Source organism: Lepisma saccharinum, unplaced genomic scaffold, assembly GCF_977018435.1.
Source record: "Lepisma saccharinum unplaced genomic scaffold, izLepSacc3.1 HAP1_SCAFFOLD_752, whole genome shotgun sequence".
Taxonomy (NCBI): domain Eukaryota; kingdom Metazoa; phylum Arthropoda; class Insecta; order Zygentoma; family Lepismatidae; genus Lepisma; species Lepisma saccharinum.
Genome location: NW_028143416.1, coordinates 27,419 through 47,523, shown reverse-complemented (window position 1 = coordinate 47,523; position 20,105 = coordinate 27,419). Strand labels below are relative to the sequence as shown.

Sequence of the window (20,105 nt, the reverse complement as noted above, 5' to 3'; positions counted from 1 at the left end):
CTCATCATAACCAAAAAAGTTAATCTCGACATTTTTTTGACTCAAAAGTGGTTCTCTGCAGACTGAGTAGTGGCGTCACAATTGAATACAGGGTTGTCACAGACTACTCATTGAAGAAGGATTGCAAGATGAACTCATTTTTCTCTAAGGAATAGATTGTTTCAACATTCAAATAACTAATTCTGAAAAATCCCATGGCGTTGTTACTTACATTAACTTCTTGAGTACGTGCGGTGAACAGTAATTTCAAGTTGATGTGAAACATGGTATATGGTTAGTCTTTACTCAACTAATAAGTTGTCGCCAAAATGTTGTTATTCGAAAAAGACAGCACCCATGCCTTAACCTGCAATACCTGCAGGATTAGCAACGTTACTGGGCGGTTTCTGCTCATTCCCGGAGCCTCCGGAAGAAGATCCACCCGGAAGATCAACCCCTGGAGGTCCTCCAGATATCAAATCTGAGATCATCTCGCTTCTCATAGGGATCAGGAGGGACATTATGAGGGTGGGCTCGGCATACCCAGCACCAGGCAAAGTTCCCACAAGTCCCTGAATATCTTCACTTTCTTCTGCTTGACTAGCTCCGCTACCGCTGCCGGAACTTGTGCCAGGAGCGACTCCGGAGACTGGAGTCTCGGGGACTCCCGGTAGCGGATCTCCAGCCTTCTGCTCATCATCCATCTTGGTGGAATCTGTCTCCGATTTCTCATCTTCCTTTGCTACAGGCGCCGTGACGTCGGGTACGTTAGAAGGAGACGACTCATTGACGGTGTCGGTGGATTCTTTGACAACGCCGCCCATGTCGCTAATCGGTCCCTCGTTCGCTGATGCAACCGGCGAGGGTGAGTGCCTTCTGGATCTTGGCACAGGATCGCTTCCACGGGTTTTCCTTGCCAGGCTGTTCAATAGAGTGCTCATCTGAAAAAAAGTTTTGTCATCATTAATCTCTGGAATTTTCAAGGCTATTTATCTATTCTCAAGTCACTTTTACATCGTCTAAAGGCAATGGTACGGAGCGAATGGTGATTGACCAAATGGAGTTTTCAACCACATCAGGACATATATACGTGTTCCCCATGGTATCTTTAAATCAACCATGAAGAAAATATGAAGTACGTGGTCTGTTAGGAAAGTAATGAGACTGATTTTCTGTAAACGATGAATTTTAATATTTTTACAAATCAAGGTTATCTCCTTCAAAATAGTTCCCTTGGGCAGCTACACAGCGATGGAGGCGTTGTTTCCATTGTTCGTAGCAGTGCTGGAAGGCTTCTGCTGGAATACCTTTTAGCTCGTCGGTTACGCTCTTCTGGATATTATCCAAAGTATCAAAATGGCGTCCTTTCAAGTGGTTTTTGAGCAAGAGGAATTAAAAAGGTCACAGGGACTGAGATCCGGCGAATAAGGGGGCTGAGGAACCACGGGAATGATTTTGTTGTCAAAAATTCATTGATAGAGACTGCCGTGTAACATGCTGCATTGTCGTGGTTCAGCATCCAAGTGCGTGCAATGTCTGGTAGCACACGTGCAACCTTTTTCCTGAGTCTTGCAAGGACTTCATTCGGTACACGTTCAAATTTAACTCACTACTGATCATTCTCACCGTCAATCAACGATCTGACCTCACAAGAGACCTCACTCTTACCACATTGTCATCCGTTTTTGAGGTTGAAGGCCTTCTTCCACTTGTTCTCGGCCTTCTAAAAAGGACTTGTGCCATCTCAACACTTGTGCGCTAGATAGTGCATGTTCTCCATAAGCCCTTTGTAACTTTTCATAAGTCACAGTGGCGGATTCGCCAAGCTTAACACAAAATTTGATGGCACAACGTTGTTCAAACTTTTGCCAGTCCATTTTCGTAACGCACCTCACAAACACAACACTTCACGTCAGACGCTCTCAACAATCGTGTAGCAACTGTAGCAAGTTGAAACTTGTACTGAGTCAACGGCAAGCGTTCACCTACCTGCCGTGTGAAGGTGGTGGCAGCAGCGTTGCCGGTTCGTGCACAGTGTTGCCAGTCTCATTACTTTCCTAACAGACCACGTATGTTGTAAGTGAGTTGAGAGAATGAAATCCATTGATTAATTAATTTGGGTTTCAGTGTACTAGTTTGAGTTTTATGTCCAGTTTTATGCACAGTTAGGATAATTGGGACTGGGACTACAGTTTAAATTGGGATACGGACCATTGTGTCTTCACCGGTTATTGATCCAAGAACCCCTTAATTAGAAGGCAATGACGTGATGATTTGGTTGATTTTATTTCGATTTTCTGCCACTTTTGGCAAATTTCCAAGATGAGGATGAAGATGATGTGATGAAATTGATGAAGGGACGTTCACAATGAACACTGATGCCCAGGCCGGGAATCGAACCCGCAATCCTTGCGGTCGGGGGGTTTATTTCTCTATACTTATGTCACTTTTCTACCGTCCAAGGATAGTGGAAAGGGGGTGAATGGATGTTGAATATACCAAATGAGTCATATGAACCACACCTTACCCAAGATTTGAATCCACCACTTCAATATTGACTGTTCATTCTTGAAATGAGCCACGAAGACAATAGAACCCCTTTAAATCCTGCTACTTGATTACGTATGAAATCCTAATAAATTATTATTGTATATTATTAAGAATGAAGCATAAAATGATGTTGAAACTAAAATGTCATCATATGGGGGTGTGACGTCACAAACAAATGGTGGCACATATATGTACCGTCAGTCATTATATATAGTTAATTAAAGGGGGAAACATATACTTTTCTTTTTATTCTAATTTATTTTTCAAGTGAAATTCTACATTTTCTACTCAGAATTGGGCTTGAACATGATTGATTGATAAGATACATACAAATAGCCTTTATAAATGCTAATATATTCACGATCTCTCGATATAATGAACTTGCGGGAGTTCTTGAAACATACTAAAAGTAAACAATGTAATAGTACATAAGTCGGTAAAAATCGGGAGAAATTATATTTTTTGTTTTTTTGAACATTAATAGCTTTTAGCCAGTAATTTTATTATGTAATTAAAATATTAAAATATACTATTAGTTTCTCCAAATCTAATGATATTGCGAAAATATATGTAATGCAAGTACATAAGAAACATGTTACATAGTGCCTGATGGTACTAATTTTCAACAACTTAGGATTTAAAAAACAAGGCAATTACTAGTAGCTTATCTAAAAAAAACATATTAATAGGATGCATTTATGTGTGAATACATACCATAAAATGCACGAAGGAAGGCAGACAATAAGCACGCCAAAACTGCTGACTGAAGTTCTCATCCACTTATGTACTCACACGGGCGAAAACTGAACTGAACACACAAGTGAACATCGCAACGTGTTCCCAGGGCATCTAAATACGTACCAACAGTATATTGTAGGTATTCAACGACCAGTAGCCAAAATACGCAAATTGAAAGTAAACAGAACTAATAAGTACCGTCAGGCAAGAAAGGGATAAAGTACGTATACCAGTGAGAGAACGAAGTCCACTCAAAGTATGTACTTACAGGTATCGACCCTTATATCGGTTTCCGGTGATAGCGTTCCCAACATCCTTCCTCCAATACACTCTGACTTCAACTGATCTCCAGTTCCCATCTATGGAAGCTGTGTTCTGGATAGTGTCTCTCCCCGCTGTATCACATTCTTCCTACAGACATATTTCCTCCTAACATCTTGTATGGAATCAGGAGTTTTAGCAGTAGCTATCACTAATGTGTCTGATCCAGTTGAGCCCTTTTGCTCTTATGCACAAACGTGGTGGTGGGCCAGGTGGGAGTGCAATGGCACCCACAACATTTCTCTTTCTTGTTGTACAGGGTGCGGCAAAAAAACTTAACTCAAGCTGAACTAATTTTTTTCTGAGAAGTACGCAACTGCGTGATTACATGTTCAACATGTCTGCCACCATTATTGACAACGTATTCCATTCATCTTATCATATCTTGGATCATGATGGAACAATGATCTCGCGTTGAATTTAATTTCATGCAGAATCTGTACGAGCGTTCTCCAATTTCCTTCACTATTCGACGAACACTTGTTTCTTCAATTTGAAGTTCAAGGGACATATGCTGCATACTTTCTTTTGGCGTGAAGGTCGGCTGTGGATTTATATGAAAATAAAGTTGCAAAACGTTGTCTAATACACGACCGACATTATAATTTGTTCTTTGTGAGTGTCCCTTCACACAGGCGCTCGGTGAAGAACCATAATGACTGGTTGCTTGGGGTAACTTGTGGCAAACACTACTCACTGATTGCATATAAAAAACAGTCACCATTTTTTTTTGTTCGACCTTAGTTGTCCTCTAACCCAACTTAGTAACGTATTGTTTGGAGAGGCAACAAGTTTTCAGGTAAGTTTTTCTTGCCGCACCCTGTATATTGGCAATATATTTCTCTTTGTAGATAAGGTTTAGCATAGTGCTGGGGCTAAAGTGGGGGGCGACTGCCCCTTCGCCCCCCCTAATTGCCGTCACTGGTAACATCGCGTATTTGGTTACCCTTTGTAGTGAGATGAGAGGAATTTTCAAGGAAAGGCAGAAAGTGTCCGCGGCCTTTGTTCAAAGTACCATTCCAGCAATCGCTATGAAAACCCATGGAAAAGTTATGGTGCTTAGACCTCCTGAATATTATTTCCTCAACTAAACCGTTCGTTCGGTCCAACTACTAGTAGATCGGAAAGGGAATTTATTTTCTACTTCTCAACAAAAATGTTTTCAATAATCAGTATTAAAAGGTTAAAAAATGTAAAGCTATTCCTGTGCTTTGCACCATGCCATGAAGGCAAATGTGGGTGTAGGGTTCCACGCATTGTCGATCTCGGACATACTGAAGGTGATGTGATAAGCAGAACACTTCGACCACCTCCCCCCCCCCCCTTCCATGTATCCACTGACTAGAATTACAGGCTGCGTGTGCTCCAGAGCGACCTATGCAGGTACAATGACAACCACCCCTGTAATCTGAGTGACAGTCAGACGTATAGTGGTATCCATTAGTATTACCGTTCAAATTGTCCATGACTATTTTCATTAATTTTTCTCTTACTTCCTATGTGTTTTTAAGCGATGGATTTTTATGTATGCTGGTGCAGAAGTTGTCAAAACCTCGTTTTGAGTTTTCTTTAAATTCTTGAAGCTCTTATTGGGTCAAATAAAGTGCACGAACACGGTGATGGACAATTTGCACGGTAATACTCATGGATCCCACTCATGGGCGTCGGGAGGGGGTCGAACGGGTCGGCGGACCCTCCCTGGAAATTGACACCGTTCATTTAAAGATACAAAGAGGCCGAAAATTTGGTACTCTTATTGTTAAGAACAGAAATAAAGTTAATTTATTTAGCATTCGAACAGAATAATCAAAGTAAAAATGCATTGGATCGCAAACATTGAGTGAAAAATACATGAGCAAGGTTATATTCTACCATTTCATCCACGAAATGGTTTCACAGTTTTCAAAATTCTAATAATTACAGTTGTAGGTAAGAGGCCACACAACACACTATATAAAAAAAATCCCCCCTAACATTTAAAGCCTTTTCTTGAACGAGACGTGCAAAGCTTAATATCAAAATGCATTCAGGTACTAGAGTTGACGAGCTGTATCTTTGCGGGTGAATCCTGCCCAAGCCCGGCTGCGCAGTAGCAAGGGGGAGGAGCTACCGGCTGCGCGTCATTATCCTTGCGTTCTGTCCTTGCTATCGATTAGGTGGCAACTACATAAACTAATATCTCTCACACTATGCGCGGAGCAGCCACGGCCACCAGCAAAGATACAGCTCGTCAACTCTAACTACATAAAATGAAAAAGAAATAATGGAAAATAGTTGTGGTGGATCGAGTCTCCCCATTTACATAATAATAATTATTATTTCGAATACAATTTATTTTTGTTAGTTTGTAATATTTATTATTGTATAATAACATTTATAACCGTGGTAATAATACTTATAATTGATCTATTAAAATTTTATCATTAGACCGACCCCCCCCCCTGCAAAAATTTTTGGCGAACGCCCATGATCCTACTGATTCTTTTAAAAAAAGAAATACATAAAGTGTGAATATTTACATAGTGTACGCTGTAGTAATAATATGAATCTTTGCATGAGTTCTTACCATTTTCATCTGATACACATTCATGGGAAACATGGCCTCTTGTGCGTCGCCTACGAAGGAAAACAGAACAATTGAAAGTTTAAATTAGTGTTGCAATATCTAATATTCTTTCACTAAGCGTTTTCAATATGCTGTTACGTTGTATAGTCATGGACACTTCTAGGTTGTAACAAATCCATTGACTTTTCAATTTAATCATTACAGCCCGGAAGGGTCTTGACTGTACGTATAACTTATGCGAATCGCAGTTATAGTACAAAGGACAACTCAGTTATTCTGATATCACTATAAGTTCTTACAATCGTATTTATTGCTACTATAGTCTTCGTTGTCTTGTTCTAAGTCCACTTTATGCACAGATAGGCTGATCGAGACTAGACCTACAGTTTACAGTGGGATTCGAATTACCATAAGCTTCCACCGGTTATCAAACCTGGGATCTCTTGATTACAAGGCAGCGACGTGACCATTACGCCATCTAGGAGGATGTCATGGTTTCATCTACACTAGAGTTGAGCAACTCTCCTGTAATTCCCGATATCTCTCGTATTAGAACTTCTTTTTGTTTTAGTCCTCTCGGCTACCGCGTTGACATATTTTCCAGTATTTTTCATTATCATCCAAGATCGCGAAATTTCAACTCATTCCGATATCGGCGTGCAATGGAACTTAACTCGACTGCAGGATCTTGCATATTTAACCTTTGTTGGGCAGAAGTGACGTAATATTTTGTTATAGTTGATTGATGCTTAGTTCTGCGGCAGCTGTGGACAAATACATATGGATTACCATTTACGAACATGCGAATTTGTAAATTTTTATTCTCTATTTTGATCTATATATATAAAAATGGATGTATGGGTGTATATATGTATGTACAGTCACGGACACTGCCGGCTTGTAACGCTTCCATTGAAAGTCAATGTATTCATTACAAACCGGCAGTGCCCGTGACTGTACGCATATGTTTCTTCTGGCATAACTCTCGAACATCAGCAGCAATTTTAACCAAACTTGGTACACATATGACTTAACTAAACTAACTAACTCTCTAGCCTTCTTAAACCCGAAGGTTCATGGCTGCAGCAATACAGGCCTTCCATCTGTCCCTATCTTGAGCAAGATCTATATACCCTTTTCCATCCCTACCGATTTCCTTTAGGTCTATCTCAACGTTGTCCCTCCATCTTCGTCTTGGTCTTCCTACAGGTCTCTTACCATCAGGTTTCCCAACAAGAATCCTGTAAACTCCTCTTTCCTCTCCCATTCGTGCCACATGGCCTGCCCACCTAAGTCTTCTTGATTTAATCATTCTAATAATATCTGGACATGAATACAAATTATGTAGTTCTAAATTATGTAACCTTCTCCACTCACCTGCCTCCTCATCCCTTTTAGGTCCAAATATTTTCCTAAGGATCTTATTTTCAAATACTCTCAATTTATGTTCCTCTTTCAATGTAAGGGACCAAGTTTCACACCCATATATTACTACAGACAAAATTACTGTTTTGTATATTTTAACTTTTAGTTTCTTAGATATTAAACAAGAAGATAAAAGTTTATGAAGAGAGAAGTAACATGCGTTTCCTGAATTAAGCCTACTTTTTATTTCCTCTTTAATATAATTTTCATTTGTTAATATTACTCCTAAGTATTTGAATTTGGAAACTGATTCAAACGAGTTGTTATAAATAATTAGATTTTGATTATTACCTAACACTTGGTTTCGGCCTGTAAGCATATATTTAGTTTTCTCTTTTTTAACTTCCAAACCTATCTCTTTAGTAGTTTTGAAAAATATTTTAGCATTATTCTTAATTGTATTTATATTGTCCCCTAATAAGTCTACATCATCTGCATATGCTAACAATTGAGTCACACCATTTAATTTTAGTCCTTCGTTAGTTTATTTTACCTTCCTAACAGCATATTCCAAGCAGTGATGTGCGTCTACGCGTAAACAACGATAGTCTACATTCTACACGTAGACTATTTTATACACGTAGATGACGTAATCTATGTAAACAACATGGCGAAAGCTGATAACTTAGCAAAGGGCGCCGTGGAAGTAAAACAAAATTATACTACGTATCAGTTGCTAATGTGTGAGGAGAACTTTTCATACTCTTCCTTCCAAATTCGAACAATTTCTCACCTAGGAAGAGACCCAATATAGGAAATATTCTAGTGTTTTATGGGAAAAAGACCAATCTTGCCTCGCGACTGCCATCTGTTGTTGTTTTTTGCGTAATATTTATCTTCTCTCATAGTTGATAATAGAAGAGAATAGAAATTTTGTTTCTTTTCATTTCGTTAAAAACCAATATAGTTGAATATGTCACTTTCCCTTCATGAAACCCTTAAAAATTAATTTTAATGCACTTTAGATTGTCTACGTAGTCTATGTAAACTACAACCCAATGTAATCTACGCGTAGATTACGTGTAGACAACGCATGTAGACGTAAACTTATAGTCTACTGCACATCACTGATCATGACGCACCCCTGCCATATTTACTTTTACACCGAAGGAGCGCGGCTTTGGAACGAAATTTCAAAGCATGCAAACCACGCCTCACCACGGAGAACGTTCGAACTACTTGGTGTGAAGGAATTCCCTGGCCAGAAGTCGATACATGTTCCATCTATTGAACATTTCTGCAACTAACACGTTTCACGCCGGTAGCAGGTAATTCGAACATAGTCGAATTTGGGGAACACCGAACAAAATATAACATAGATAGATACATAGATATTTCAATATAGTGTTGCGACTATTATACGCAGGAAGCCCCGAAGCTTTCCTGTAGTCCAGTGCTACCAACTGGAGAAAGGTAACACATATTAAGGCAAACTTTTGTATAACAAATTATAGAAGAATTATGTGTGTTATTAACATCTACTCCCTCTGTTCCATAATTATTGTCCGGTACACCTTTGTTGGTTGTCTCATAATATTTGTCCGATATTCAAATTGTGACATTGGTGTATACAGAAGAAGAACATGAAACACAGGAATGAGTCATACAACTCAAGGATCAATACAAATAGTGCTTTCCATCTGCCTCTTCGTCTGTCATTCCTGTACTACCATTTTGGCATACCGGACTATAATTATGGTACAGAGGGAGTAATATATATGCATTTTCATGAACGACATATCAGGTAATGAGCGTCGGGTTTAAATGGTAACAACATATGCATTATTAGAGCTAGTAGGCAGAATTGTAAGTTAAGAATTGTTAGGTTTAGAGTTCTTAAGCAATTAGTTTTAGTGACTGTTAGCAGATGGATGTGGCCCGCAGCAGACCAGTTTTATCTGCCATGATTACATTACGTATCAGAATGATAAGACGTTTCCCTCTGCACGACAGGGTGAGAAATCATTGAAAACTGATTGGGGGAGAAAGTTCTTCATCTTCAAACATCCTCGCCCATAAACATATGTGTACATTATACGATATACATATTTGTAATATTATTAAAAGTAAAAATAAATTACTCAATTAAAAATATATTATTATTAAAAAGAATAATACTATTATTATTAATTACATAAAGGAAATTAATTTGATACTTTTATACATATCAGATATTGCAAAGAATTTCTTTACAAACTGGTTAAAGATATTAAATAAATTATGAAATAGTCGAAGTGGTTTAATTATGTGTAACGTTGATTGATTGGGTGTTTTAAGTCCACCTTATGCACAGCAAGGCTAATAGGGACTGGACCTACAGTTTAAAGTGGGATCCGAACCACTATGTCCCTCCACGGGGAATCGAACCCGGGACCTATTGATTACAAGGCATTATTATGTGCAAGTTTTGGTTTAGTTTTTGCTTTGTGTTAATATAAATCAATTACATTTCATAGTTTGCATTCTTGTTTTATTTTTATTGTGCGTATTGATGTAGATTTGTTAACGATCTCTCTCGAGAGAGAATTCATTCAATACTCACAACTGCACTAATTTGTGTGTGTTTTCGATATTATTCTTAGTAAAGGATATTTGTTATAACAAAAACTCTCTCTCCCCGGGAATTTTTGGTGGGGGGGATTTTTGAGGCGGAGATTGTTGGTGGGGGAAATACCCCCGTCCCCTCAGAATTTCGCACCCTGCTGCACGAATGCTACCGGCGAAGCCTCCTGCCTTCCTCACTTTTCCTTAAAACGCTACAGCATCGCTGCTCGCTGTCCACACGTGTATTACGAGGACGCTCTTTCACAAGCACGGCGGGTTGACCAGGCCTGCTTTGAAGCAACGTTTCTACGCTAAGTGCTATTACCAGGACGAAAGCGACCTGCGACAGAAAATTCGATGTGAATATCTGAGCAACATAAAAATCCCAAGAAGATTAAGTAGATTTTTATGCATTTTTGCATGTCGAGAAGGGGGCACCTACAGTATGATCCTTCATAATCACTTCATCAACAGTCTAAGTACCTATTTTCCGATTTTGGCAACTTTCTGTATCACAAATGCACTTTATGCACAGATTGCCCAATCAGGAATGGACCTATAGTTTAGAGTGGGATCCGAAACATGTAAGCCTCCACCGGGTATCGAACCCGGGACCCCTTCAATATACGGCGAGGATGTTTCCACCGACCACGTTACCACTTTGACATTTTCCTGACTGGCAGTTCAACATGCGATGTAGCCGGACCCTGTGGCCGAATGGTTAGCACATCGCGCTGCGACGCCAAGGGTCCCGGGTTCGAATCCCGCTCGGGCTTGGTTGTTTGTGAATGTCCACTCAATTTCATCATTTCATCACTCATCCCCATCCTCGCCAAGAGGCACAAAACGCGAAGTAAAATAAACTAAATCAATCAATCAACATGCGATTTATCAATCACGGATTTTCAATCACTATGAAAATTCACACCTTGACCACATTCATGAAATTCTTAGCAAGAACTTGAAATCATCGAGAAGGTACTAGCTAAAGGATTATACTAGTAATTACTTAAGCAAACATACTTCTTTATAATGAGTCCTGCCCGCTAATTAACTTTGAAAACTTACCCTCTGTTGTAATTAAGAGCACAATCAGGGCACAAAATGATGTTATCATGATTGTCCTCATCCTGAAAAGGAAAGGTGGTTTTAAAACTGTTAGAATAGAAGCAAATTTAACAAATCTTATGCCATTAGATATAGTAAAAATGATAGCATTACACAGTACCATCTAACTGTGTTAAAAACAATTACATTCTTGACAGAATAATCAGTTTCTCTAAGCGATTAGCATTTAATAACAAGTTATGTTATCGTGGAAAAGAGGCTTCTATTCACTAACCAAAATTTTTCTATTGTTAAAAAAAATAAACAAAAAGATAAGTTATGGGCACACGATTGTCAATAATAGTAGCGATGGATAAAAAATATGTTTCTTCTTGTGCGAAAGTCAAGATCAAATTTACAAACACGAATAGAATAAAGTAGGTCTTTATTGCTGGCTTTTATACCAAACTTGATTAATATGGAGGACAGGGATGAATGGTGAATTGATGATGAGCCACAGGAACCAATGGAAAGAAACGCAAATTCCTTGCACGGTATTAGAAGTGCGCTAAATATTACGTCAATCAGAAACACTGCTGCGGCATTCTGATGAAAGATCACTGATTACTACAAAAATATAAATTTTTATTAGACCATGACTGATATTATTTTCATATTTTCGATTATTCCAGTTCCTTAACTGTCTCTATACTAATTACAACGAAGAAAATGAATGGAGACACGTAAATTTTAATCTCCCTTCCAAGTGGTGCACCCTGGAGTACATTTTGAGGACTAATAAGTTTCTGGCGTCTGGGCTCACAGCCAGTAACCCTCTGTGAGGCTTGAATTATGTTTTGTCCATATGTTTTTGATTGTCCCTTAATCCTTATCTTCACTATCATCCAGAAGTTACAGAAACACGAATAAAAATAAATCAATTCATTCATTCACACTTGTTGGAAAGGTGTATTCAAGAAATTTTTCAGAAAATCAGCTAGCTGTACCTATATTGTGAACGGAATATTTATTCGCGTTCTATGTCAAATGGAAGAGTGGTTAGCACATCCCGGGTTCGAATCCCGGTCTGGGCATGGATGTTTGTTACAGTCCATTCATCAATTTCATCATCTCATCACTTCGCAAATTAGCCAAAAGCGGCACAAAGCGAGGTAAAATAAAGCAAATCAATCCATTTATTTATAATATTTTAAGTCGCTTTTGGATTGTTTGAATTGTTGTTTTAAGTCCACTTTATGCACAGATAGTCTAATCGGGACTGGACCTACAGTTTAAATAGGGATCCAAACCACTGTGGAATGTGCCTTCACCTGGTATAGAACCCGGGATCCCTTGATCACAAGGAGAAGACGTTACCACTACGCCATCGAGGAGACCCTTTATGTCTCTTTTTTGCACTTTCCAGGTAACAGCAACGATGAGGATGAAATGTTGATTGTATGAAACTAATTAAGCAACACCCACAAATGAACACTGTGACTGACCCAAAGACGTTCATTTATTTCATTTATTATGTTTTGTTTAATTTTGTGCTTAATACGCACGATGATATATCTATGTTATCAATTTCTGTTTTGTTATATTTTGGAAAACGTTGTTGCATTAATATGATGTATAATTAATTATAATCACTAGAGCCCGGAAGTTTGGCAAAATGCCTCTTTTTATCTACTGCATATATTGATAAAATTTTTCCGGATATACGTTTCTTATGTTGTTTCGAATGTTTTGGAAGCCTTTTCATTTTGCCTATTTTGCCTATTTGGGACCCCACTGCCTATTTTTAATTATAATGCCTTTCTTTGCCTTTTTCAATGAAATTTGACATTTTTTTAAAAAAAAATGTGTATATAAATTATTTTTCTCCCAAAAAACGTTGTTGGCATTTATTTTTCTTCCGTTTATTATGTGAATAATTTTCGCCTTATTTAAGTAATATTGAACTCACGCATGTTTCAACATTGCTGAAGGAGAAAAGTGTGAGAAAAAAGTATTTCATGCTGAGTCAGGATATTGCTTTTCGGTTAACATTTCTTGTGCATGATTGACTGCTGAAGTGGCAGGTTGATTTCGAACACAAAGAAAATATTTCTGAAATCTCCCTCTCGAACCCGAAAATTTCAGGAAGTTGCGATTGAGCTTAGTTTACCTCAGCAACCAGTCTTGACGAGATAGGGAACCTGGATATCAGCAGCTATATATTATGCTAACAACCTTCAAAAAATCAGTGAGGTGATCGATGCTCTTCCAGAAAATGAAGCGGCTTCAATTCGTGAAGTGAAAAAACTCCTGTGCTATTCAAGTTTACTTTTGCACATTATGGTGCATTGCCAGAGACAATTACAATTATAGCATCCATGAAAATCTTCGAGGAATCTATGCAGCAGATGATGGAAGTGCCAGGAGAAAAGGGGTCAGCTGTTGCGGAAAAGTGCTAACGGGTAGTGAGTGCAAATGAGGACTTGAAACAATTGAAAACAATTTGTGATATTCTAAAAGGTGAAAATGCTGTTACCAAAATGAGTCCAGCTACATTAGCTTGTTATATGTATGTTCCAATAACTTCTGTCGAAGTAGTAAGATCATTTTCTATTATGAAAAACATTCTCTCTGACAGACGACTAACTATCAATGAATGTTGAGAACTTAAAAAGCACCTTGTAGTTATGTGCAATCAAGACGGAGAAAATTGAAATGCTCTTCCCAATTTAGATTTTAACATTTTGCCAGAAATTATAGATAAAAGTAAGCGACTTCTAAATGTGCCTTTTTTCGGTTTATTTTGCCTTTTTTCATTTTTAGTGCCTATTTACCACATTATAAATGCCTTTTTGCCTGCCTATTTTAACGAAAATAAATGCCTGAACTTCCGGCCTCTAATAATCACATTCTTCATAATGCAAAATTACGATGTATACATTTCTATATACATTTTTGACCATAACAACGAAAAAGAAAAAACACAGTAGATCAATAAGTGATAAAATATATGGACATTTTAAATAGTAACGTCCGAATTTCATTGAAGTTATCAAAATCCTAATTGCTATTTCGTAAAGTGAATACTAGGATGCTTCGTTGAAGTTCAAGTAAAAGGCTTGCTTCAATAATTTGGATTTACAGCCAGGATTGAAAAAGAAAGGACAATCTTCTGATGCGTGGTGAGAAGTTTGCGCAATGGTAGTTATAGACTTTTAAATTTTATTTTGTCTTGGATTTGCAATTTGTTGAACATGTTGCGAAGACAAAATTGGCGACCCTAAATATTTTATTTCTGAAGTTTATTATTATTCTGTGAAATCATGGCAGATACTAAATCTAAGGAAACGAAGCCTAGACATTCACGTAGGCTAAAATCTAATGTTGCATATGAAGGAACCTACTTAAATAGTAGAAATTCTCACGATGGTGACATTTGTGATGTACAGTCAGGTAAGATTGAAGGAGTGACGAGTTGTGATAAGCTCGATAATGACCTGAGGTATGTGCAATGTTTTGATTGCCGTTCGTGGTATCATGTTTCATGTTTGAAGCTTTCCGTCACACATTGGACAATTTATTCTACCACTAAGGAAAAATACTGTTGTAACAAATGAGATTCCAGTTACGATCCTTACCAATTGCCGGTGTATTTGGAAAGTATAAATCCTAATTAAAATGACATACTAAACAGCATTAGAAGCATACAATTAGCTGTTGTAAGTTCTAATCAGGAACTTAAGACTCAGTTTGAACAATCTAATCAGGAATTTAAACAGTCTAATCAAGAACTGAAACAGTCTAATCAGGAACTTAAGACTCAGTTTGAACAGTCTAATCAGGAACTTAAGACACAGTTTGAACAGTCTAATCAGGAACTTAAGACTCAGTTTGAACAGTCTAATCAGGAACTTAAACAGTCTAATCAGGAACTTAAGACTCAGTTTGAACAGTCTAATCAGGAATTTAAACAGTCTAATCAAGAACTCAAACAGTCTAATCAGGAACGTAGATCAGAATTAAATCTGTCTAATCAAAATATTCAGGTTAAACTTGACGTTATATCTTTAAAACAAGCTGAATTATCTAGTGTACATACACAGTTATCTTCACAGCTTGATGTTAAATTTGAAGCTGTTAATCATGATATTAGTCATGTTAACAATCGGCTCAATATTTTAATGTCTGAATTTAAGGACAAAATAGATGCGGTTAGTACAGCGTGTTTACAATCAACTACACGTCTTGAATCTCTGTTTGATAATAAATGTCGTAATGTTGATGTCAAACTATCTGAATTTGAAAATGTGCAAGAATCATTGAAAGAACACGTTCTTGGTTATGACCAACGTTTAGATAATCTCAATTCAAATTATAATGACTGTTCTGCTAATATAGTTGATCTCATGTCTAGAATCACTATTTTAGAAAGTAAAAGCGATGTTAATGCTGATGTACATAAGCATATTTCTCATTGTACAGTAAAGTTCCAACAGTTTAATTCCCATATTGAAGGTATAGAACAAAATATAAAAAATCTTCAAACTGATGGCAAGGATTTAACAGTCAAAGTTAATTATAACGATAGTGATGAAGGTAGTGTAGCCCTTGCACATAATTCCTCTGCTCGTAATTCTGTTGTTACAAATAGTAATAGTAGAACAAAATCAATTGTTGTGGATAATACAGAATCTAATACATGTCGCAATGGAAGAACCCAGTGTGATACGGACTCAGTACTTCGTCTAGTGATGTATCAGATGATTCTTCTAAGAAAGTTTCCGGTAACAAGAATGTTACTAACACTCGTGCTCGTAAACATGTCCGTTGGAAGCACAAGTATAATAAATCTGTAAGATCTAGCTCTGACGAAACTTCCGTAAAGAAATTCCGAAGTGACGACGCAGAAGGTCCATTCCCAAAACGAGAGAGGTGTTGAGAAATATAACTACACTGATGCTTGCTATCAACTGTTTGATACAAATGCACATCCTACTTCTAGTTCTGTGTTTACTAAGAATATTGACAATGTTAGTAATGTACATATCAATCCACATTGTCATCTGGATCAAAGCGTTAATTCTTCTTGTATGTGGTGTGATTTTAACCCACAAATATCAGAACCTAACCCACAATATGATTGTGTTAGCAATATCTATCGTGATGCAAGTGTACCATGTTCATTTTCGAACAATCACGATGATCCTCATTCTTCTGTAAATGGTTCGAGATTGCATAACCGTAGTAACACAGGGTTAAACGGAGCAAATCATATTTGCTATAATCGACCGTATAGTTCGAGAGGAAGAAGTGATCATCCTATAACTAGAAATACATGCAATGGAGAAGGAAATGCAAGAAGTGGACGTGTAAAATTAAGTGAATTATCTCAATTGCCTAAGTTCTCGGGAAAGATAGAGCAACAATCAGCGAGTGAATATATTGAGCAGCTGCATAACATAGCTATTAAATATTGTAGGAGTGCCAACAGAAATAAAACTGCAAAGTATTCAACAATGCTTCATTGGGAGAGCTGGTTATTGGTTTCGGACTCATAAATATTACTTTAATTCTTATGATCAGTTTGTACAAGAATTCATTAATCAGTTTGCTTCTTCGGAAGTTATCCAATCACAACTCTCCGTATTGAGGAATCGCAAATACGATCCCAGTGTACATGGCAGTTTAGAGACTTTTGCTTTAAAAACTCACTCTAGTTATTGCAATTTGGTTGAAAATCCTCAAGATATAGATGTTGTGCAGTTAATACTTAGCCAATTACCTGATAATATTGCCAATCACATTACTTGTCACGAAATTCGTTCAGTAGATCAACTGACTAGCATGTCAAGAAGATTAGATGTAATAAAATTTAGTAGAAAGGGACTTGTTGTTCTTCCTAATGAAGACAACGAACGTGAAAATATTCCAAAGGTTTTTAAGAACTCGGAACAAAATAGAGGCAAGTTAAATGTGCGGCAAGTTAATGTTCGACGCTCGAAGACCACTAGTGTTTGTACTCAGACTCCAACTAGTAGTGAGTTAGAAGCCAATGCTGTTATCAATCAAGGTTACGAAAATCGGCAGGGAAACAATCTTCGAGGTCGATATTTCAACAATTTTAGGCGAACCTCTAATAATTATGGATATCATGGAAATTTTATTGCTCGAAACAATTATAATGGTTTAAGATATAGAAACGGAGGACAATTCCAAAATAATTACAGGCAAAATAATTATCGTTCACCTACAGGACAATTTAATGATGAAAATTTGCTCAATCAATCGCGATTCTATTACAGGAATGGAAATCGCAGTGCTAATAATAATACAATGCCATATCAGTGTTTTCCTGCAAATTCAAATTCATTAAATTATCAACCTGAAGCAGCAGGTTTAGTATCACAAATTTATTCTGATTATACAAGAATGGCAAATCGTGAACAAAATTCTTCGCAAATAAATCAAGTACAACCTTCTTTACCTTTAACACAAGTTCCCGTGAGATGTTAAATTAAAAGGTTGAGATGATTTACTTGAAACAAGTTTTTCTTTTGTACAAGGGCAAAGTTTTGCTTAATAAAACATCAAGAAATGTATTTATTAATTATTTGCACTTTAATTCAAAGAAAGGTTGAATATTTTAATCTATGCATATTCAAATATTCAATGTAACTGATGATGTTGGAACTTCGATCTATTGCTACTGATGTGCTAAAATACGAGAATTGTTGCTGCATGCAAGTAAGAATGTGAATGTACATTCCGTTTCAGCGCGATATTGTTTAAGAATTTGGTCAGAGAATAATATACTCTGCATATAAATAATTGATTTATGCCAATGTATTGTATCTAGTAGGAATGAGAAATGTAATTATTCACTAGATTACATATGGTTATTATTTTATTTGAGAATTGATGTGTCTACAAAGTACGTGAATAAATGTAGACAATACTTTTATGAAAGGCCATGAATGCCCTGACGATGTAATGATTATCTTCGTCTAACAAGTTTATATGAGCGCAAATAAGTATGATATTTGAAGAAACAGTCGCAGCATTATGTTATTACTTGCAACTCAATTGACAACTTGATGTATTCGTTCAAGGAAATAAGTAATCATGTAGATATATATGAATAATTACGAAGTTTTCAACTGAGACAGTGATTTAGAAGATATAGAAGAAGGAATGAACTAAGCGTATGTTTTGCATTTCTTGATTGTCGTGTATTAGTTACATCTATAAATTACGATTGCTGAAGAAATTATTCAAGATTTAGTGAAGAAGTGAAGTAAGAAGGTTTGAAGATTTTGAGAGTTACATCGGACAATGAGAAGCTATAAATACAATTTGAGATGTAATAATTTATGTTAATGATTGTTTTCCATTCAAGAATATTGTTTATTCATTTAATGTACTGAATGCATGCAACTAAAACAAAATGAATATGTCAGTCAAGTTTGATTCACGGAGTTCATAGTGAACTGAATTAATATTGTTTGAAAAAATGTAATTTATGTTGTAATTTAAAAATGTTCATAACTTTGGAACTAAATGTGGTAAAATTTTCGATATTTACAGAACTGAAATAAATCGAAAATTTTGACCCGGAGGGGGTGCGTATTGTGACTGACCCAAAGATGTTCATTTATTTCATATATTATGTTTTGTTTAATTTTGTGCTTAATACGCACGATGATATATCTATGTTATCAATTTCTGTTTTGTTATATTTTGGAAAACGTTGTTGCATTAATATGATGTATAATTAATTATAATAACATTCTTCATAATGTAAAATTACGATGTATACATTTCTATATACATTTTTGACCATAGCAACGAAAAAGAAACAAAACACAGTAGATCAATAAGTGATAAAATATATGGACATTTTAAATAGTGACGTCCGAGTTTCATTGAAGTTATCAAAATCCTAATTGCTATTTCGTAAAGTGAATACTAGGATGCTTCGTTGAAGTTCAAGTAAAAGGCTTCCTTCAACACCCATGCTAAACCAAGACGGAACCTGGAACCTCGTTTGCGAAATTAGGGTCACAATACCCCGACATCATTGCAAAAGCCTGGCCTGATACTAATTGCTAAACCTGATGTTAAGAGGCCTATTGAAAGACCAAGATGGAATGACAACATTAAGAAGCTCCTGAAAGAAATAAGTATGGGTTGTATGGAGACGATTGATTTTGTCCAGAGGGTTTATGTATGCCGGAGAGTTCGTTGCCGAAAGAGAGCCTTCCAATTCCATGAGATTCTGTTCACGTTGTTCAGATTATAAAAGAAAAATATAGATGACGCGCTTACCTTCGTCCTATCGCAATCAGTTAGTGTAGAGTATATAAGATGTTTGGACTGTTTCTCTACCTAACAGCAACTGCAACAATAAACCTTTCACCACCTAAGGAATTCTTACCTTTTCCCCTTAAACATTTTGTAATAAATTTTTATTACCCCTCACCCTCCCATGGAGATAATCTCGGAAACCACCGCTGTGACAACAGAAAATTGGTTAAAAAGTGTTAGAGAAACCGTTCACTCTTACGGGGTATAGATAGGACATGAGAGTGTGCTATCGAATGAGCGCAGAGATATACGAAAGTTAAAAAAACAAAAGGCAAGCGATAAGGAACTGGAAATATTACAGAAGATGATCCACGAGAATGACTGGTGGAGCTGTCGTATCTAGGATGTACGGTTAGGTTAACTTGCTTCGTTTCCTGTTCGATAAGAAGTTCGTGGATACCTGCTTGTAAGGTGTTGGGTACGAAGTGTGTCGCGTGTCCGCCAGTAGGTGGCCTCACTGGGGTACCACAAGTAACAGAACATCTATAAGACGGATGTTTTTCGCTTGAAACTTTGTCATGTTATCTTGATGTCTTCTTCAAGCTTCTGTTTCCCCTTCCTCTTAATCCGA

At 37.0% G+C, this 20,105-nt stretch overlaps 1 protein-coding gene across 1 annotated transcript; it reads right to left on the bottom strand.

The window, feature by feature from the left end:
- Positions 1 to 341: 341 nt before the first annotated feature.
- On the bottom strand, positions 342 to 19,566 carry LOC145983290 (uncharacterized). The gene is made up of 4 exons (XM_083116442.1): positions 19,496 to 19,566; positions 11,192 to 11,253; positions 6,155 to 6,204; positions 342 to 920 (listed from the first exon to the last, which is right to left on the bottom strand). The coding sequence occupies exons 2-4, from the start codon at positions 11,250 to 11,252 to the stop codon at positions 342 to 344; spliced, it is 690 nt and encodes a 229-aa protein (XP_082972568.1). The 5' UTR covers position 11,253; positions 19,496 to 19,566.
- Positions 19,567 to 20,105: the final 539 nt, after the last annotated feature.

Excerpts from the sequence above, each read along its gene's own strand:
- LOC145983290 (XM_083116442.1), bottom strand. The coding sequence starts at position 11,252 with ATGAGGACAATCATGATAACATCATTTTGTGCCCTGATTGTGCTCTTA. Across the intron at positions 6,205-11,191 it reads GCTCTTAATTACAACAGAGG|GCGACGCACAAGAGGCCATG; the intron begins GTAAGTTTTCAA and ends TTTCCTTCGTAG. Across the intron at positions 921-6,154 it reads ATGTGTATCAGATGAAAATG|ATGAGCACTCTATTGAACAG; the intron begins GTAAGAACTCAT and ends ACTTTTTTTCAG.